General features: G+C 34.9%; 2 protein-coding genes and 1 long non-coding RNA gene across 10 annotated transcripts; all 3 read right to left on the bottom strand.

Annotated features, from left to right (window-relative positions):
* Nucleotides 1–7647: 7647 nt before the first annotated feature.
* LOC117612867 lies at nucleotides 7648–9308 on the bottom strand. The gene is made up of 5 exons (XM_034341498.1): nucleotides 9048–9308; nucleotides 8794–8957; nucleotides 8247–8709; nucleotides 8046–8140; nucleotides 7648–7807 (listed from the first exon to the last, which is right to left on the bottom strand). The coding sequence occupies exons 1-5, from the start codon at nucleotides 9306–9308 to the stop codon at nucleotides 7648–7650; spliced, it is 1143 nt and encodes a 380-aa protein (XP_034197389.1).
* Nucleotides 9309–11381: 2073 nt separating this feature from the next.
* Nucleotides 11382–15412, bottom strand: LOC117612871 (protein DYAD-like). Of its 8 annotated transcripts, none has more exons than XM_034341501.1 (8): nucleotides 15228–15412; nucleotides 13545–13907; nucleotides 13081–13464; nucleotides 12952–13006; nucleotides 12773–12859; nucleotides 12265–12602; nucleotides 12061–12181; nucleotides 11382–11927 (listed from the first exon to the last, which is right to left on the bottom strand). In XM_034341501.1, the coding sequence occupies exons 2-8, from the start codon at nucleotides 13805–13807 to the stop codon at nucleotides 11751–11753; spliced, it is 1425 nt and encodes a 474-aa protein (XP_034197392.1). In that variant the 5' UTR covers nucleotides 13808–13907; nucleotides 15228–15412; the 3' UTR covers nucleotides 11382–11750. The 8 variants fall into 8 exon arrangements, with proteins under 8 accessions (XP_034197392.1, XP_034197391.1, XP_034197399.1 ...); XM_034341500.1 differs by having other exon boundaries at nucleotides 13545–13866; XM_034341508.1 differs by having other exon boundaries at nucleotides 11382–11915; nucleotides 13545–13866.
* Nucleotides 15413–16153: 741 nt separating this feature from the next.
* Nucleotides 16154–21173, bottom strand: LOC117612869. The gene is made up of 3 exons (XR_004583584.1): nucleotides 20884–21173; nucleotides 20633–20734; nucleotides 16154–16241 (listed from the first exon to the last, which is right to left on the bottom strand). It is a non-coding gene; the product is annotated as an uncharacterized LOC117612869 (long non-coding RNA).
* Between the last annotated feature and the right edge of the window lie 986 nt (nucleotides 21174–22159).

The raw sequence follows: 22159 nt of genomic DNA, 5'->3' as shown, positions 1-22159 counted from the left end.
TACAAATTGGTGGCAGTATAAAAGTTTAGAGTTCTCTTTTGCAGATATAATTTTCAGATATTTACAGCAGTTTCTTTGATATTCATGCATTTATATCTGGTCATATTGTTCAGTTATGTAAGTTTATTCATCAGTATGTTTATTCTTGTTGATGGACCACTTGGTATTGAAATATAGCCAAATTATCTATTTATTTCCCGATTTACTTCAAAACGGGGGTTATTATGTTCCAGTTGTTTTAAGAACTTTATTTTTGTCCACTCACAACTTAAAACTTGTTTTTCGCCCCCAGGCCGTAGAAGTACAAAGGAAACCACTCGGGCCATCTTCCCAGTTTTCGCCCCACCACCCAAGTGTAGGATTTCATTGTAAATTTCTTAAGGTTCTGTAAATATGTAGAAGTGCTCTGATATCTAGTTGTAACTGAAGGACTGAAGTTGAGACTTGAGACTTGTTGTTTTGGTTATTCTGGTTGTTGGTATAGTTTTTGAGCTTGTTTGACAGGTGAAAGATTTTGGGATTGGTCAATTTACAGGGGAGACTCTGCCGAATTTCCGGCAGAAGTCTAGGGAAAATCTCAAAAGGACTTGAGATGAGAAGGGTAAAAAAGTCTTTTGTGCCCGACATCCGCCAGGTGTCGGACACGCACAGGATTCGGCTCAGATTTCAAAGCGGAAATTGGGTCGGGTCCTGTCATTTTCACCCGTACAACAAACAATTTAAACATCCACAACCATTCAACATGCACAATAATAGAATCCATGCAACCAAATCTCAATTTTTTTTATGGCCTCATGCCTTTTTAAATCAAATAAATCATTCTGCCAACTGAAACTAATCTCAACTTTTGGAACAAGAAGAATATGCTAATGGATTTCAACATAACTTAATTGAACAGCTTTTCAATTGCTTGGTCTCGTGGCTACACCTAGTAATTCTAGGTTGCCTACGTACCTTTAATAAGGGATCAAGCCATATGTAGTTCTTTCACTTAGTATATTTATACATAAATAGGCTACTCAAAGGATTTCCTCAAATCCATGAATCAATTTATATTTTACTTGTGTAAATCGTATGTGAAAACAAACAAACTCACATAAAGCTCATGTATGTGAATGAAGAACCAAAACCATTCATTACTTGCCTCGTAAAATCAGAAAAATAGCTATTAAAATTTTTACCCAAAAATACCAAGATAAAATCCTCATTTTTTGTTTAAACATCTTAAAATCCCAAATATTCTCCACCTAGGCGTACCCCCATTCATATTCCGTCAATTCTTTAATATATCGTCAATTACGATAAATTTCTATCAATTCCAATAGTGTTCCGTCAATTCCTTGCGTCACATAATGTGATACATCCTCGCAGGCCTCGGAAACACAAAGTCAACCTGAGCCGCAATCCTTGCAGGCCTCGGAGACACAAAGTCAATCGAGCCGCCATCCTCGCAAGTCTCGGAAACACAAAGTAGACTCAAGCCGTAATCCTTGCAGGCCTAGAAGACACAAAGTCAACCCAAGCCGCAATCCTTGCAAGCCTTGGAGACACAAAGTCAATTGAGCCGCAATCCTTGCACCACACGGTTTAGGCGTCCGCCAAACTCGTGGGGCATTCACATAAATGACAAAACTGTTACAAGGCAACTAGGGGGTACTCTTATGGTGGGTTGGAAAACTGTAGTCTGAAACTCATCATAAAATTTTCCTTATTTCACAATCCATTTTCCGACCTTTTATATCAACTTTCTAATAAATTAATTCTCAATTACACTTAAAATATACACCACATTCTGATAAAAACCAATTCATCATCTTTAAACCACTGAATATATATATATATATGTATAAATATTAAATATAAACATATACTTAGATATTTAATTAATTTATTATTCACGTTGAAATCCAATTACATAGTAACTCATAACATTAAATCATCCCTGTGGGAACAAATTTCCCCACGAGAATATTCGGTTCAAAAGATTCCCCTTTCTTCTTCGCAGCCTCTTTCTCCCTGCAAAATAGAACAAATAAGAGGACCACACCCGGGGGTTGTTGGCCAAAGGCCCTCCGATGCCTAAGTCAGTTCAATCGATCCGTAGAGAATCGATAGCTAAAATAGGGTACGTGATGTGTTTAATGTGTAAACGGGGTGGCCGGAGCCTTATGTAAAAGAGATAGAGAAAAGAGGTGGCTAGGGTTTGAGAGGAATTTTCTGTAGAGATTTTAGTAGTAGTTCTGACGTACCTCAACCCTTGTGTGTGGCCATGCTTTTATAGAGCCTCGTAGGGTTAGGGTTTGAAGAAAAATAATCCTTGTTGGGAAAGGAATTATTTTTCTGATTTTAGGAGATTTAAATCAATTAGGGATTTAATGCGAATCAAATCCCTAATCAAGGTAAGAATCCCCAAATCAAATAATCCCCAAATGGAAGGAAATATTTGACCTAGGGTTTGCTTAAAATTAGGTTCCCACAATCCCATAACACTCAGTCAGATACTTTTAAAATAATCATAATATTAATAATAATAATAATAGGTAAATAAATAACTAAATAAGTCAATAACTCCTAGAGATCCCATCACTTCTAATAATGCATGATCTTCGAATATCAGAAATAACATCCGGGAATTCCCTAAAATATTATAATAAACTCAAAATCCATCAATAATCAAACAATCCATATTTAATGCATATTAATTCAATCTGTAAAAACAATGCACTATCAAAACAAAGTCTACTCACAAAAGCATAAATTCCATAAAGACCCCAAAATAATTCAAATAACGGTCAAGGCTCGTTTACATGATCATTCTAATACTTATCTAAGGGTGAAACTACCTCGGTCACGGTCAAACGAGGGGTCAAACTACCCAATCTTGGTCACCCCGGCCCGTGGGGCCCACAACCTCCAATTTCCGATCCGAAAGTTCCTATGGTGTTCAACAAGGTTTAATAAACATATCCTGCCAGTTTGGTCTGAATCAAACGGTCGGATCGCCTGATTGGACGATTATCATTTATCCTAAACTTTGAATTATTGAATCAGAGCATCCGGGACTCCGATTCACGATCCGCAAATTCCTACATGCTCCTAGGATTGCCTAGATCAACATATTTTAAATTGGGATTGATCCAATGGTCTAAACATATCGAAGATGGATAACGCCTAATATGCGATATACGATAACCAAATTCATATCCGAGCATACTTTGTGCTCGGGACGGCATGGGGATGATTTTAGGACTCTAGGACCAGCCAAAAAGTGGCCCACAGAAATTCTGGTTTTTAAAAAAATTGACTTTGCCAAAATTACGATTGTGCCACTAAACTTCTTTTGATCGTAACTTCTTCGTAATAACTCCGATTTGAGCCCATTACGTGTCTACGGACTCATCTTGATGTGCTCTATGTAACGGTGTAACTGAAATCCCCAGATTCCTTCCCAAACAAAAAGTCAACTTTTAAACCATTAAAATATTCTCACGGTAAAATTGTCTTTTACTTGAATAAATTAATAATTAAATATTAATTTAGGTTCGGGTTATTACATTAATAGTATAGCACTCTGTGTTTTTCTAAATTTTTATTCAATTTAATTGAATAGCTGATTGGCTAGACTAAGTGTTTTTTTTATTTTTATTTTTTCAAAAATAATAGTATAGCCGAACGGTGTTACTCCGTTCTTTATATTTATTCAAATTAATAGTATAGCAGAGCGGCTATACTCTTTTTTAAAAATATTTAATCATATTAATAGTATTTTCAGAGTTATTATTCGTATAAAGAATTTAGTATTTCTATTTAATACTCGTATTATACATGGACATGCATATTTCTCAATAATACCTTCATTTTCCATATAATACTCGTATAATACTTCATGGTGATTTTTTCCATAGTTTTTATCCATATATTTCATGTTAAATACTCGTATTATACACGTTCGTATGCATTTTTCAATAATACTTCCGTTTTCCATACATGTCTTATAGACTCGGTAAAATACTAGTTGTTTTTGTATAAAAAGAAAACAGCAAATACCTGTATGTAGGTATTTTTCATGTTTAATACACGTTTTTTTTTTAATACAAAATTTTCAATAATACACACAAACTTCACGTATTATACACATAATTTCAACATATTATTGAATAAAAATAATTTACATTAAAATATTAAAATAAATTATTGTAAAATATTACATAACGACGGACGTTTTCAATTGTAAATTGCCAAAATTATCATTTTTGTAATAAATAGTACGACCATGCGGCTATAATAGGCCTTTTTTTGTTAAATAAATAATATAGTCTCGCCGCTACACTCTGTTTTTTTAATATTTATTCAAATTAATAGTATAGCCGGGTGGCTATACTTTTTATGTGTGTCCATTTTAATTTTAAATAAATAAGAGTAGTTTAAAACATTATCTATTACTCGTAGGCCATTACCTAAGTCTCTATTGTCCTCTTGTGATTTTTTTTCCTTCTAATTTTTCAGAGTTATTATTCCTATAAAGAATTGCGTATTTTTCTATTTAATATTTATATTATACATATACATACGTATTTCTCAATAATACTTTCATTTTTATTAACAGTTTGAGACTATTGCAATCTTTGTCCATGTCCCTTGGTCCGCCCATTTTCTATGATTTTATTTTCTGTATTTTTTTTTCTTTTGACAAATGCTATCGCCCTTCTCAATAGGAAAGGTCCTAAAAAAACAAACATTAAATAAGCAATATTTTTTGGACAAATCTATTGAGTGTACAATGAATGTTATATTATTTCATTGCCATAATATTGTAGTATTCTTTAATGATGGTAAAAAATCAAGTTAATTTCGTAGCAATCTATGAGTTGTAAATTGTTCAGTTTTCAATTTAAATTTCCTCGTTTAGAACTTGAGATGGAGTTAGCTGGCTCTATCTTTCCACAACTTTCACTCTCATTTACTTCTGTCACATCGAAATTAAGTTTGAAACCCCTATTCAACTATTTCTCAACAACTATAGCAAAAGCTATACATGCATACATAAACAAAAAGGATCAAGTCGACCTACCAAAACACACATGGTAGGTTCGACCAAAAAAAAACAAACAAACATGGTAGGGTAGAGGAATTAAAATATTCTCCAACAGCTTCATCAAACTCAATAATAAAAACTACAACTTCTTTCTCTCTCTTCATAACTGGTAAGTTGACATTGATTCTTTAAAACATTTACTTTTACTTTAAAAAAATAAAACATACCTTAAAAAGGTTAAAAACATGTGATTTTTTTTTTTTTTTCTGATTTTGGTTCGGATTATGGAATAATAAACACGTCATTAAGCTTATATATTAGTAATAAATATTCTTTAGCCATAGTACAAGTAATAGAGATTTATTATGAACCTCACTTGATTTTGTGTTACATTATATTTTATATTTCTTAGTCAGTTTTAATTTTAGAAATTGGAAGCATGGACGACTAAACAACAACGTCACGCCCTTCATTTCCTATCGCAGTGGACCCCTATCCCGTTGGCGAGGTTAGAGCAGCTCCAGCGCTGCTATCAAATTGGGCAAAAGGCCCCCCTAGCAAGCCCAATGCGGCTCCAGCGCAGGAAATACAGCCCGGGCCCATGGGACCCACCAGCCCGGGCAAGCCCACAAGCAGAAATTGACTGAGCTGTTGCCCGCGGGTTGCTGATGTCAGCAAATGATTTTCAATTATTTTTTTACTGTTGGACCCACCAGCCCACATTGTCCAATGGTTACAAGCCACGTGGCTTCTCCTGGAGCCTCTGATCAGAAATTTTTGCACAATCCAATGGTTGTCCAATTTTTGGCTAAAAGAAATTGAAAAAAAAATTAAAAAATTAAAAAAATTCTGGAAATTTTTTCTATACATACCTACCAATATTATTCACTTTCCACACCAAATTTAATTTTCAAAATTTTATCCAAAAATGTTATCTTGATTTTTAGGTGAGAATTTTACGATAAATATTAACACTTAATTGGGAAAAGAAAATCTTATCCGAAAAGCTTATCAAAATCAATGGTTTAAGTATAAAAAATAAAAAATAAATTTAAGTGAATAGTAATTGTCTTAGACTTAGCCCTCATGGGTGGAACCACAAATAGCAAGGCTGACACTATTCATGTGAATAGTGGCAGCCCTTGCTTGCCCTTGCCCTATACTTAGCCCTTATGGGTGGAGATGCTCTTACGGGAGCATGTTATATGCTTTGGGCTTAGCAGAAGGTTGCAACAGTTGTAATTAAATCACGCATATATTTGGCACATTAATTTGCAAATTGCTAGAAGAAAAAAAACATAAATTTGCATATTGGAAAGACTAAAATACTCTTCAAAATAGATGGAAGATTGGATGATGTTAAAGTCAGGTGATAAATCATGAATTTTGAAAACTGAAGATGACATTTCACTTAAATTTTTCTTTAAGGTGACAAATTGAAACAAATGTATAAATTCAGATGACATTTCTACAAATATCCCTGAATATTATAGTAAAAAATCATGATAATGACAAGTTTTGTTTATTTGTGTGCTTCCAAAGCCAAATAAGCCAAATAGTAAAAACACAATCAAGTCACGAACTTAAGAACAATTTGTGATTGTCGTGTATCATTAGCTTGTGGGATTAATCATTTTATTTTGCCCCAATTGTTAAATTAGTTTCAATTCTTCGTGGGTCCAAAAGGGTTGCTTTTGGTGACTGAAAGTTCCTCCAAAAAAAAATTGTTGATCATCAATGGAAACCTCATATCTCACAATGAAATCTCAAGGGTTTAATTGTTATTTTCCATTGATTCAATCAAGAGCTTTAATATGATTCAAATAGCACATAAACAAATTATGATGGGCGATGAGTTGGATTCGAGATTGATGGTTGCAAGTGGCTGGTGATGGCAGCATATTGTGGTGGTTACTGCACTATAGAAGCTGTGTCGCTGCAGCTATCTAGCTATGGAGATTCAAATACTAAAAAAAAAAAAAAAAATTTAAAAAAATAAATGATTTAAAAAAAAGGATAAAATAGAAAATTAAGCAAGTTAAAAATAGATAATGTGGCAAGTGAGTTAGTGACATGGATTGTCATGTCATATGTCACATTAGTTGGTATAATAGTTGGTTTCCTTAACATTATTGTTTAGCTAAATAGTGTGGACGGGTAAATAAGTCCCTCTAAAACTATAGGTGCCTACAAAATAATTTACCTGAAAAAAAAAAAAATTACCCAGGTAAATTAATCTACATGCCTGGAAAAATAAATAACCTGAAAAATATAGACCTAAAAAGTAGTTTACTTGAAAAGATAGGTAAATTATTGTTGCTTAACAATTTTGTAGGCACGTTTATAAATGCCATAAAAGTCACACATACCACCCCAATTATTGATAGAAATAATAGCTTACAGAAAATTTCAAAACTTTTCATGTGTCCAACCTGTAGAGAATGATGTTGGCTTTTCATGTCCAACGTTTGACCCCAAAAAAACATGTTGTTGGCTTTCAATTTAAGGTGACGTCTTGTTCATTGGTTTCATTGCAATAATGATGGCAAGTTTAGAGACTTGAGACCATGTTTAAAATTACGGGAATTTCTTCTAAAATCTACGGCTATACTCTATACATGTTCAGAGGGTTGTGAAAGGAGAGAGGGCGTCAAGGTCACTGCAGACTTGTAAATGGCTCCGTCCCTGCTGCTGCTCACTGTTTCATAGCTAGAGCTGGGTAATTCACTTAGCTTCCCAAATTTTCTTTCGTAGAAATCCAAGAGCTCCAACCTAAAAAACAACCGATTGAGTGGAAGTTGAAACTTGTTCACTAGTAATCTATGGAAGGCATTTACAAATAAATTACATATACGTACAAAATGTTTAAATTTTTATTGATAGACGAAGGTCTAAGTTGTTAGACTATGAATTTGATCACTAATCCAAGTTAAATCAGATTCACATTATGACAACATAAAAATTAATCTCATCTTCTGACAAGAGCATATATCTAAAAGCATATGCATACCAGTATGCCAAGCACTGATATGGTGCATATTTGTCGTAAATTTCTGCCACATATTTTCTGGCGGTCTTTTTGTCGCAATTCTTCCTCCCATGAACCTGAAAATAAAAAAAGATTTTACCAAGTTTAAAAGAATAATTGTGTTAATTAGGAATTAATAAATAAATAAATAAAAGAGTAAAGAGTATGTTTTGTTGAACTGGCCTCTTGTAAGTGTCTTATAGTTTCAGTATCGAGTGGAACGTGCTGATAATATCCAATGCACATCAACGCATTGGCACATGCATATGAACCAAACCCTTTGATCTTCATGAGTCTCCGAAACACTTGATCCTGGTTAAACGACATGTCGTCGAGGGATTTCTCAAACTCATGAAGTCGTATCGTCCCACGTTCCACATCTCTAGCAAGTTTTAGAATGAGTTTTGCTCTGTACCCAAGAACTTTATGCTCGCTGACTAAAGTATTCTCATCAAGGCCAGCGAGTTCTTTTGAAGTTGGGAAATTGCCTAAAATCCCACCATCCATTTGATTTATAACTTTGCATGGCCATGTATTTGACGTCTCTCTCTTCCTCTTTTGTCCCGACCTTGCTGAAGCTTTATTATTACTTAGCTCAAATTGAAGCTCACAGAGAGCTCGAGCCATTTTCAATGTATTCGACCACCTGTCAAGTGTCAAAATCTCTCATTTGTTACACTTACGTGCATGCATGTGTAAGAAAAAGAAACACGTGTAATATTATACTTACGTGCAATTACAGAGAAGAAGACACTTGACAAGGTCTTCAAAGAGAGTAGGCGACCGGAAAACTCGACCGAAGCCTTTCTCTTTCGCTTCCGGATGCACTTTCTGATATTCCCTCACGTCCATTTCATCTCTCTCAGATATCCTTAGCATTCGAGCCACTTGGTTCTAATAAATTCAAGAACAACAGAAAATATATAAGTACATACATGCTTTCTTAAGGATCCAAATCCAATTATATATAAGATAAAAATATACCAGTATAGCACGTTCATCTGTATATGAGACGTTTTGAATGTCATGAACTCGAACAAGGAGAGAGGTCCGATTAGGCGGATGTAAGATCGAAACGGTGACACAAGTAGTTGAGTCTGCAAGTCTCAGTGGACGTTGGAGTGTTTTTGAAGATGGAATCCAACGGTTGGGAGCCATCATGAAGAAGCCATGGTTGCACACTGCTTTCTCCAGGTTAAAACTTGACTTGCTTCCCAATGGCAAAAACATTGAGAACCCTGCCATCTCTTTTTGATAATTATTTTCTTCTACCTCATTTTTTTCTCTCGTATATTAAAGAAATTGTACAAGAAGAGAGAGAACTAAATACTTCAACATATCTTAGAAAAATTAAGAAAACTTATCTTCAACATTTAAGATCAACAGGGGGTGGCCGGTTTCATTTTCCCATATACCCGGAAAATCATTATTTATACTTGGGCTTACCAAACTTGGGAAATCATTTAATTTCCCATTTCCCACGAAACCAAACACCCCTTCGTATTCATATTGTCGGGAATTCCTATGTTAACTTTCATTCTCTTCGTTTTCTTTCCTCGATTAAAGTGGACTCTTCAAAAGTTCATTATGGTGGATATGGATACAATTTTGCTTTGCTTCTAAGTTTAGAGGTTTAACGCACGACTTTATTATTGAAATAAATAAAGATGCAGTTAATTAATGATATGAGTTTCGAGGGAGAAAGGATTAGGCTGATATCTCTCTCGGGAATTTAGAATTGGAAATAAATGAAACAATTTTAGGCTGATATTTCTCTCGGGAAATCCGATCTTGTATCAATTTGATGTGACTATTCGTTTGGCTTTTGGGTAAATCATAAAAAAATGAGACAAAAGTAAATGGCTGATTGCCTCGTTAGATGAACACATCACATTGGCGCCTTATTGTTTTGCAACTCCCACCCTCTACTCCAAGTGATGATATATAAATAAGTGTTGGTTTTATACAGAAAATCATATACAGAGCTGAAGTAAAGTAAGCATCTATAGCCTCATAACTCAAGAAAAGCACCAACTTGCAAGTATCCATGGCTGCTCTTGCACTTGTTCCCATTGACCCCGACACTCCATCTTTTGATGGATATGAATCTGGTGGTTCATCTGGTCATCGTCTTCAACTTCAACTTCAACTAGAGGATACAATCATACCAGATACATGTGATGAAGATAATCAGTTCGATGCTTTGTGCGAAACAGATGCCGAACCTAAATTCAAATCCAGTGCCAACTCCAATGACAATTCTGCTCAAGAGGTGATCAAGTCCGACCCCAAGAAGAAAAATGTTGCTTCAAACACCGAGAAGAAGTCACCATCATCTGCTGATGCTGCTGCTGCAAAAGAAAAACGTCCCCGAGAAGGATTACAGTGCAATGCTAGCGTGGCCAAGAAGATGAAGAAAAAGAATGTGAAAAAGGAGGCAATACCCGAAATTGATGAGGATGCTCATGTTGCTGAAGATGACCAAGTTGTTGAGAAGAAAAAAAAGCATCATATCAAGAAGAAGAAGAAGAAGAATTCGGTGTCTGGAGAAGAGAAGAAAACAAGCAATGACTGTGCGGATCATGAGAAAGTGGAGGAGAAGAAAGAGGAGGTTGGGTTTGTTAACGTTATGAAAGCTTGTGAGAGGTACTTAGCAAGTCATGTAGTGGATTGGAGGTGGATTAAAAATGAAAGAATGGTCAAGCTTGAGAAGATGTGGGTGAAACTTAGAGGTGCAGAATCTGTATTTCGGTCGTTGCAAGCCGACTTTGATGCAGAGCTGCATCGTGTGGCACTGGATGCCTATATCTCATATGAGGACTGTTGTTAAACGGCTTTTTATCTTGTACTGTCTTTTTTTTCTATAAATTTTGTTAAAGAAAGTGGTAGGCGGTTGCCTCATCTCTTTAGATGTTGTTCTTGGAAGCATATCCTATGAAATCTTAGCGTTTTCTCAATTGCATTTGCAAACACTTTTCAACTAGGAGGTTAGGCTTAAAATATACTCGGGATTCAATTAGTCTTTAACCTCGTGACTTCCGGTATGTTATATGTTACGTAGAAGTGCTCTGATCAAGCATAAAATTCCATTTCGTTGGCAAATAAAATTAAAATATAATCAAAGCTAATAGTGGGTTATTTATGATCACTTGGGACCATTAAATTTTCTAGCGTAATGGTTGAAGTGGAACTTCCTTGGTCTGATTTCCGATTGTTGAAGCTGGCTGGCACTCTTCTATTGTTCATATACCTCTCGAAGAGAGAGAAATCTACCATCAGTAAAAACATCATTGGAAGGGAACCCAGAAAAACACATCATGGGGAACCTCGAAAATACGCTTCATATCAGTTATCACAGTCATAACATAAACACATTACATAAATATGTCCACCTGTGGGTAATTCGGCATGTGAAAGCAAAAGTGCATCCTTGCAATGCAAAGGGTCTAAACCTATATAATATAATATAATATAATATAATCAGCGGTATATTAACATTTACGCCACATTTAACTAGAGGTCGGTAGTAAATTAAGGCGGCAATACTTAGGAAGGGTTTTGACTTGACTCGTCATGTAGGTTAGAAGTGGGTCTCTCACTGGGTTTAGTAGAGTTGGAATGGGGTTTTCAGGCAGCAGCTATACAACATCTAATCCTATGGTACTTACCAATCTAAAGTCATCCATCCTAAAACATGAAACAAGGATGATATTCCATACTCAGATTTCCATCTTCTGGCAGCTGCGGAGGGAGTGGAGGACTCATTAGTTTTGATGTCTGCTTGATGGCATTCACGGAATTTGACATCTCACTCAGCTTCTGCTCCGTCATAGATTTCCAATTGAACAACTCCTGTAACATTTCCTGTCAGGAAGGAACTTTCAAATGAGGCTTTATCAAGTCATTCCAGAAAGAAAAAACAACATAAAACATAAGCAACACATGCATGTATTTATGCATATATCAAGCCTCTATTTGTCTGTTGTCAGCATATCACCTGAAACATAAACAAATTATCAAGCTCTGACTTTGAATTTGCAGTAGCAGAAGAATCAGGGGTCACATTAGCTTGATATTCCTTTTGTTTCCTTGGTATCAGCTCATGCACATCTCTGTTTCTTGCAGCAGAATGAGAACACCTCTCAGATTAGTTGTAAGAAATTTTTATGATTTGACTTTTCGTTTAGTTTTCATTCGTTACCTCTCCATTTCAGTAATTTCTTCCTTGATTTTGCAAAAAGGGTCTGGAAATGAGCTATCGCCATGCTTTGATCTAAGTGGCGGGGCTAGGTAGGGATCTTGGATTATAACTCCTTCCTCAGCATTAACCAGATTCGTGCTCTCAAACCAAGGCACAAGTTCATTTCCCTGAAAATTATCGAGGTTGGTGCTCTCTAGCCAATCTTCCCATCGCTCAGATGTTTCAGGGTTGGTGGCAGGGTATTGCTTTGGTACTTGCATATTACTCATGACATTAGTCATTTCAGCTACCTGTTGCTCAACTTTAGCTTTCCACATCATTAATTCCTCAAACTTGTCCTGTAGAAAAGAAAACGAGATTTCATAGGAGCCAAACTGACAATCAGAACACAACTAGATGTATTTTCCAAAACATGAGAACCAACAACTATGATTTCCATTAGATATTTTTTTTAATCTTCTAAAGTATCAGACTTTGAATCAGTGATGATAATATACTATTCATATACCTGCATACCCTTCCAAGAACCTAAAATCACTTTCAAGCTTTGCTCAGTCTGAGCTTTCCATTTCATCAAATCCTCAAGCATATTCTGCTGAACAAACACTTCAATTGAGGTTTTATTCGAGCAGCAGTCCAATATCAAATTACAATGTAGCTACAACGTTGTTTAACATTCAACTCAACCTGATTGGCTCGGTCTTTCTCTTGCTTCTTGGATAACAGCAGCTCCTGCATATCACTTTTAATACAAGAGACAAATTATTTAGGGATACCTATTTCAGTTAGAAATTGGTCTATAAAGTTTCTATCTACCTCTTCATTTTATCCACTTCTGCCTTGAGTAGCTTCAATTCTCCAGCAGAAACAGAATCTTCTGAGGAGGCACCACATGGCATCAACTTAGATGGTGGAATCCAATAAGGATCATGCACCCCAGCTTCCTGACGAATGTTAACCAGATCAGCACTCTCCAACCAATACTCCATTGTTCCATTGGTGTTGAACCACCGCCGAAACCGCTCAGTCCCACCCGGTGCCACCTTACCATCAATGTGCTTCAGTAAGTGATCGAGCAGCCCGGTATCACCAATTCGCTTACGTGCTAACGATCTGAGTTCTAGCCTGGAAATTGGGTTTCCAAAAGTTGCACCTTCAGCCTTCAAAACTTCCATCATACTTTCCTCTGCCAGCTTATACCTGCATATGTATTTAGTTTGTTGTGATATCAAAATGCCTTACCACCAGAGTCATCAACAAAAAAGTGATATAGGTTTTACCTTTCAGCTGTCCATCTTTCAGTCACATTATTACGCTTCTTTGTCCTACCTTTAGAGCTACTAGTTGTCCATCTGCCTTTGCCTAGGCTGAGGCGCTTCCTCTTCTTGATTTCTGGTATTTCGAGAGGTTCAGCTTTCACAGCTACTTTAAATTCATCTGTTGAATTTTCTTCCTCAGTGATGCTGGAAGAAATTTGGGGTTTGTTTTCTTCATGTTGGCCAAGGAATTTAACTCGCCTACGACGAGTACCCCACTGTGCCATCTGGGTGTCTCTCAGCTGAATTGCCAGTAACAGAAGCACATGCAACGAGAACGAATGCTCTGGACCATTAAAAGTCTAATTAAACTACCAAGTTAAGTTTCTGAAAAAAATAAGTGGATTAGTGGATTCTAAAAATCTAAACACGAATCCAACTGGTGTTCAACCAGCGCTAGACAGCTTATTAGGCAAACCTCAATATAATAACTCTATTCTGAAACATTTTTGCTCTTATGGGAAAAGATCAGGGACTCAACAGATTACTGTATTTAGGTCTGGTGCACATGCATCAATTTAAAAAGAGCAATTTACATCATGCTCTTGTCAAACCACTAGTTAGACAGTGATAATCGAAAAAATTGACCAAGTGCATTTCATAAGGTCCCAAAACAGACTCATTTAAAAGCTTGACATAGATTAAAACACATACAAAGAACCATAACGGAGTTGTTCTTGAATTTTTTTGTTTCTTAGTTTCTTAGTTGTAGATAGAGAAGGAAAAAGTGAAGAGAGATGATAGAAGCAAGAAAGACAGGAGAAGATTATAAACTAAAATTAAAACCAATAAACATTTTTTTTCTTTATGTGTCCTTATTACTTCTTTGTCTCTCTCTCATGGCTCATCTCCTCCTCCTTTCTTCCAAATCTCTCTCCTCTCTGTAATTAGGAGAGGAAAAACAGAAAACATAAAACAAAATGTGTGAAAGGGAAAACTGAATTTCATTTGAAAGGCTTTTTGTTTTGTCTAGTCATACTGAATTACGAAAGTAACAACGCATTTAGTAATATTATATATAACTAGGAACCACAAGAAAATCCGAAAATGAAGCAGAAAACATAACTGCAACTATTACGAATGTTTTCAGTTGAATAATAACAGCTCTCATATTGTACTTATTTCTTCTGGCCCCGTTTCAGTAAACCATAGATGGGCAAATACAAATTTTATAGTGAGCAAGAAACAGAAGAAAATGTTTAAACGTTAGGCTGAGTTACACACGTAATGGAACCCCTTGGCTCAAAAGAGGCACGTTAACAAGTTCCTCTTTGTTAATTCCTTCTGGGTTTCTTAGAAAACAACACTAACCCTTCGATTATCTTTTCCTTTTTCTACGTTACCAAACAGAACATAGAAAATCATGCTAAAATTTAAACATTTCAGAAATTTCATGTTTTGGGCAAACCCTGAAACGCCATACATTTAGAGCAGACCTAACAGAAGGACATGCAGACAACCCAAACATAAATAAAAGAAAAAGGGGTTTCAGGAAACCATCCAAGACAATGTGGCTAGCAATCGGACCTTAAATAAGACATTAACAAACAATCATACATGAAAACCCCAAATCTTCTTTTCGTTTTCATGGTGTCAAAGTAAATTCATTGAGAGAGAGAGAGAGAGAAAGAGAGAGGTTCAGTTTACCTCTAGGGTTTTGTTGGGGCAGAAATACAAAGAGACAGCAGCAATTTCAGCTGAAGCGAGTGAGGTCTAAAGTGAAGGCGAAGGTGCCTCCTCAGTCCCCCGAAAAGGAGTGCAAAACAAAAATAAGCAAAGGTCGCTTGCTTGCTCGTTCTGTCCCACTTTCTCCTAAAACCCTAACCGCCAAATTCCCTTCTACTCAAAAACCCACACTTGTATTAATTACCCTACATCTAACTACGCATGTATTTTTCAGCAAATGTTTTTCTTCTGCACATATTCCAATTATTTAAAAATAACGTTGTTGTATTTAGATCTAACAATATTGTACATGACCCGTTAACACGACATAAATTCGTGTGAAAAAATCAGTATTCGAGTTGGGGCTTAACGGGTCTTTTTGAAAACGGGTGGACCGGTTAAGTTTGTACATAGCGCTTAGAGCATGTGAATAAAAAAGGCAGTATGCATTATAGTAGGACATATCTCCGTAAAAAAAATCAAAAAAAATTAAATTAAATTAGATACATTAAAACTAAGTATTTTTTCAAATTACTAAACCCTTTCCCTTATGATTGGCTTCTAGCTTCAGGCTTCATCACATGAGTTTAAGTGGCATCACTCTCTTTTTGGTGTGCACAAAGAATCATACAATAACATAAGAAAAGTAACAAATGGTAGCACAAATGGACAAAGAAACTACAATAAGTAACGACATACATATTTTTTTAAGACATAAAACTTGAAAGAAAGAAAGTAGGACACAAAACGTCCACTAAAAGTAACTCACAAATGTCTTCAACTAAAACAAATTACAATAGTAACTATGGAAGGGTCCAAAATCTAACAATATATGAAATGGTTGCAGCAAATTTGGAAGGGTCCAAAATCTGCCTGGAGCCTACTTCCTCACAAATAGGCAGCCAGTAAGAGATCCACCCCATTACAATGTGCAAATATATGATGCTTTCCCTTTATCAATATACGCAAATAGCTGCTTGATTCCCTTTGCACCATCTACAATCCAAAACCCAAAAACATTAAAAGTACAAACAATCATTGGAAAATTCTTGAGCTTCTAGCATTTTGAGAAGAAAAATCTTCAATAACATCTTCAAAATCAAGCTTTTCCAACATATTCTTTTCAATGCATAAGATTGCCAATCCATTCAACCTTTCTTGTGACATAGTAGAATGCAAGTAGGATTTTATTAATTTTAATTTTGAAAAACTTCTTTCTACAGACGCCACAGTTAATATAATTTTATAAGCAAATGAGACATTTGGAAAGCAATTTACAAATTTTACATAATCAATAATTTGAATGGCTGTCTTTGCCTCTTGTAGTAAATACAATCGTAAAACTTCCACTTTAGAACACAATCATCAGCATTAATATCAGATTCATTACCATGTGTTAAAGCATCTTCAAGATTAACACAACATTCATGCAATATATGATACTTCATTGCAAATAACTTTTTAGGATTCAACAAAAAACCAAAAATACCTTCAAGTATTTCTACTTGTTCAAATCTACTCCTCAAAGAAGAAATAGCAGCATCAACCACAACAAGAAAATAATTAACCCTAAAATATTCTTGAGCAGATTGAAAAGTCTATTCATGATCATTTTCATCAAATTGTTTTCTCCTATGAATTTGACGTTTTTTTAGGACATACAGGGTTAATTTCCATCTTAGATGCAATATTTTTTGCAAAAAGTAAGACAGATGTGAACCCATTTTGCCTATAGTCTTCAAAATAAGAAACAAGCCCCTTCAAATTTTTTATTGCAGCATCAAGTTACATATCTCTAGTCCAGAATGCAATTTTTGGCTAACCAAGTCAATTTTTTTCAAAATGTTATGCCATATAGTCATGCTCAACAGAAATTCAAAACTTTCAAGTTCATGTGTTACTAAAGATTCAGCTTCACTTTTTGTTTTGGTATCTTCACTAACTCTAGACAATTCAAACAAAGCTTCTCTTATATCATCAGTTTGGGTTATTATGACTCTAACACTATTAATATGACTTTCCCATCTTGTTGTTGACAATAGTTTAAGAGTTAATCCGTAGATATCATCTTGAAAAAATTTCCATCTCTTTGTAGAACTAGCAAATAGAGTATACATGCCTTGCACAACTCCAAAAAATGGCACAGCTTTAACACTTGAGTTTGCCATATCACAAAGTGTTAAATTAAGAGAATGACAAGCACATGACATATAAAATGCCCTAGGATTTATTTCAAGAAGCCTCTTGTGCACACCACTTTTTTCCCCTTCATGTTAGATCCATTATCATAACATTGGCCCGTTACATTATTAATATCAAGTATAAGAGATTGTAATATAGATTGTAACTTATTAAAGAGCCCAAATCTAGATATATCATTCACTTTCAAGAACTCTAAAAATACTCTTCTACCTTTATTGGAACATTTGACACATCTCCACATTGAATTATTAAAGTCATTTGCTTATGATGACTTGCATCTGGAGTACAATCAAGTATCACAGAAAAATATTTTGCCTCTTTGATTTTTTCAATTTACCACTTCTAACTTTAGATCCTAGCATACCAATCAACTCATTTTGAATTTTATGGCTAAGAGAGTGATAATAAATCTCATTATTTTGAATACATCTAAATGCTCTTTCATTACCAAATCAAATTCTGCAATCAATAAAAGCAACCCCAAAATGTTACCATTATTATCTTGGTAAATTTTCTCATTATGTCCACAAAAAGCTAAACTTCTTTTAGCAAGACATCTCACAACAGAAATTATTCTTACTAAAACTAGTTTTCAATATTCTTTTCTTTTTTTTAATTTGCATTTTTATCTCTTTATCAATTGTTTCATTCTTTTTCAATCTAATTTGTAAATCAATCCATGTTCTCATGTTAGTGATATGCTCAATACTATTTGATGGACATATTTTATATTATATATTTAACCTCATTCTTAGTATATTTTGGTTAATATTTTGAAAGAATTTTGATACTTTGAATTATATTTCCAATATAGGACTTTCGAATCTCTCTGGAGCAAAACATAATCAAATGGACGAATTTTGGAGTAATTCCAATTGGAGGACGTTCGTGAGTCACTTAGCTTGATCGTAGCAAAATTTCAGATTTTTCTTGCAAGCGGTTATTTTCTGGCAATAAAATAAAGGAGCAGTGCGCGGTGCTGGAATAGTGACGTCTTGGGCTTTTATTGCGTTTTTGGAGCCCAAGATGACCTCGGATGGGTTCGTGGCCTTCTAGAGAAGTGTTCAGAACATTTTTATCTTTAAAACAAGCTATCTTGGGCCAGATTTGGAGGAGATTTGTGGCAAAAACGTGGCTGGGCAGATTTTGGGCAGATTCTCCTATTCCAATTTGGACTTTATTTCCTAGTATTATTTTATTTTAATTAGTTTCCTTGTGGGGATAGAAAAGCTGTACATTGGCAGCTAGGTTTTAAGGGGTATTTAAGCTCTTTCTCACAAGGAATTTAGGACTTCTTTTTCACTTTTGAACTTTGCATTGTGGAGAGCAATTGCTAGGGTTTTGGGTTTTCACAACTTTCAGGTGTTTTTGTTCTTTTCTTCTTAATGATATTTTCTTGGATTTCAATTATGAGTATGCGTAACTAAATTTCTTTTGCTAGGGTGAAGCCTTGAACCTTAGCATGAATATGTGATTTTTATTTAATTGCTTATGATGAGTGCATGCCTACTTGAATTGTTAATCACTGTTTTAAACTATCTAATTGTCTTAATGCCTGATCACCATTAGGATCTTTAGAAAAGTAATTGGATGCAATTTTGGTTGGAAGGTTCCCTGAAATTGATGCTAGCTTCTTGTGATTAATAATTGTAATTTCACTTAAGATGAACACCACGTCTTAAGGGTTGCATGGTTTTTCAAAGGGTTTTCACAAAACTTAATGAGTCTTTCATGTTCAGATTTGATCCGAACGTCCGGACGGGTTGCATGTTGGATATACGTTCTGTGTTGGAGGTTCCAAGTAGAATATACATTAGGAAAACCTAACCTTCAAAGTGGCATGTGCAAATCATAAGTAATTGGTAAAAGTTCATAGGATTGCTAGGTGATGGTGAAACCCTAGTGCTTTTATAAATTGATATTCAAAACTCTTTCCTTCTATCGTATTTGTTTTTGTTTCATATTTGTTTTTAGAATCAACCCTAATTAGTCCTTGAGGAAAACGACCTTGCATGAGCATCTGTACTACAATAGCCTTGTATTCTTGCAAGTATTCTATGTGATTTGAACCTCACAGGTACTAAAAATCCTATGCTTAATACTGTTCTCATGTTTTTTAAGTCTCTCACTTAAATGTTTCCAATCATTAAGTCCTTCATTTGCTAACAAACTTTTATTCTGCAAGATTTAAACAACTTATAGCAGAAACAATATTCTTTGTCCTCATCTTTTGAGTACACTAGCCATTTTTCTATCTTGTTTCTCTCCATTTGGTAACTTTCTTGTATAAAAAGAATATGAAAAATGCCTAGAAATCCACCCATAGGAAACTTGAGATTACTTTATCTTATATGACCCTTTTCTACTAAAAGATCCTTTGTTTTGTTATCAATGTTATCTCAATTTCTTGGATCATAGATATTCAAAGCATGACTTATTTGTTATGTTCCATTTTCATTCTCAAATTGATCACCAACCTCATTCAATTCATTTGTATCATTTTCTCTCATTTTTTCCTCATTATTTTCATTCTTAAATTGATCACCAACCTCATTCAATTCATTTGTATCATTTTCTCTCATTTTTTCCTCATTCTTTTCATTCTTAAATTGATCACCAACCTCATTCAATTCATTTGGTGAAGAAGATGACGACAAGAGGAGGGCGGAGTTAGCCTAGGGTTTATCTAAACTTATTCTATTTTTCAATTATGATTATGAGGAACTAATTTTCTTAGCTAGGGCTAGCCTAATTATGAATACTCAATTTCTTGGTTAATATTAATTTCAAGTTTTTCCATTTTTATTGAGTATCTTTTGATGTGCTTAATGTTTAATTTGGTTTGGATGCCTGATCATCATCTAAGTTGAATTACTGTGATGCAAGTTAGAGCAGATGCCATACACTTATCAAGAGCTCCTTTTTGAGTTTGAATCATTTTTTCTACTTTTCTCATTTGATTTTTTTTGCACTTTTTGATTCATGTTTCATAACCATTTTTCTAGTGCAACTCTTAAGTCTACAAAGTGAGAAACAGACAACCAATGAACAAAACAAACACACCAAACACACCAAACACAACCAACAAAGCAAACACAACCAACACAGTAAACACAACCAATGAACTAAAGTGCTACCAAGAAAAAAATAAATAAATTTAAGCAGCAAACAAAGAGGAATTAAACCTGGTTAAAGTTTATATAAAAAAGCCTCAATCTTGTAAAGCTTTATTCAGGTTAGTTGCGTTCAAACTAAAATTTGAGAAACTCCACTTGATTTATGTGCACCTGCAATGATAAGATACATGTAATTCAATCAAGAATTCATAAATTTGATTACCACTCTGTATCTCTCTTTGTTTTGTTCCTATTGGAAATTGAAAAAATAGTTTGCTGGATAGAAACAAATAAAAATAAAAATTTATAAATCTGATTACCTTTTCAAATTCTCATGCTCCTCTCCTCCTGGTCACCATCAATCTCAAAGACTATTTGTAAGCTTTTTAGTGAGAAATTGATTCTTAGGGTTACAATATGATATCAGAAAAGAGGGATGTGAGAAACTGAAATAATGGATGGATTGAAGTTGAAGAGAGATGGGAAAAACATTGAAAAATATGGTGGTGGATTATTAAGAGATCGGTGGATTAAATAGAATTCTTCCATGGAGAAACTAGGAGAGGCACTGCTGCTGCGTGGGAAATGAGGAAACCTTTTGGGAAGAGGAATCGCGTTTCTCATTTAATTTCATCAGAGGCCTATGGGCAATAGTGAATATATAGGGCCCCCCTTAATTGGAGGCCCATGGCCAAGGCCCTTCCCGCCCACCCCTAAGGTCGGCTCTTCTAACAGGTCGTGTGGTGTCAATTTCTGAATACCCGTTATCACCCATTAAGAGTATAGTAATTTTGTAATTTTATATATCTTTCTTTTTTCTCTTTTTTCTCTATTTTCCCATTAAGAGTCTGTCAAACCAATCCAGCATTGATCCTAGCTATGGAAGCCTGTTTTGGGCCAGTTTTACCTCCATTGGATGTTACCCCTCATTTTCTACTTGTTACCACACCATTTGGTAACAATGTTTTACTTAGATAAGCTGGAATTTCAGCTAATGGTTAGTTGGTTCCCTTTTAAGTTGTTAAAAGTCAAAGAAAATGATGAAAGTGGAGAGAAGGGCCAAAGAACGTTAGTAGAGGTGGAGTTTAATATTGGTGTGAGAGTTGGCAAGGAGAGAGGTAGCCAAGCTAGGGGAGGAAATCAAATCCAACATTCAACACTTTGCAATTTTTGAAACGAGAGAGAGAGATATATATATATATATAACAATTATTTCGTACATTTTTATTATCTTTCTCTTAGATTCTTGCTATGTTTTTCAGTGTGTTTAGTCCATTTTTACTTAGTTTTGTGTTTTACTAGGTTTGAAGAGTAAAGATGGAAAAGCAAGCAAAAGGAGAAATTTTGGGATTGAAATATGCAAAATTTAGTAAAAAACCCAAAAGAAACAAGCTCCTCTCAAAAACACCCAAAATATTCTCAAAATGACAAAAAAGCCCCTTATCTTAAAACCCAATGACATGCAAATCCTAGGCCTTTCTCTCCTCCGTAAAAGACCAAAGCAACATGTGAAGTCTTGTCTGTTTTCCAGCAGCAGCGCAGTAACAGTGTCAGCAGCAGCATAGTAACAATACCAGCAGCGACAACAACAGTATA

Source organism: Prunus dulcis, unplaced genomic scaffold (assembly GCF_902201215.1).
Source record: "Prunus dulcis unplaced genomic scaffold, ALMONDv2, whole genome shotgun sequence".
Classification (NCBI taxonomy): domain Eukaryota; kingdom Viridiplantae; phylum Streptophyta; class Magnoliopsida; order Rosales; family Rosaceae; genus Prunus; species Prunus dulcis.
Note: the sequence above shows the minus strand (reverse complement) of the source record. Positions and strands in the feature narration are given on the sequence as shown.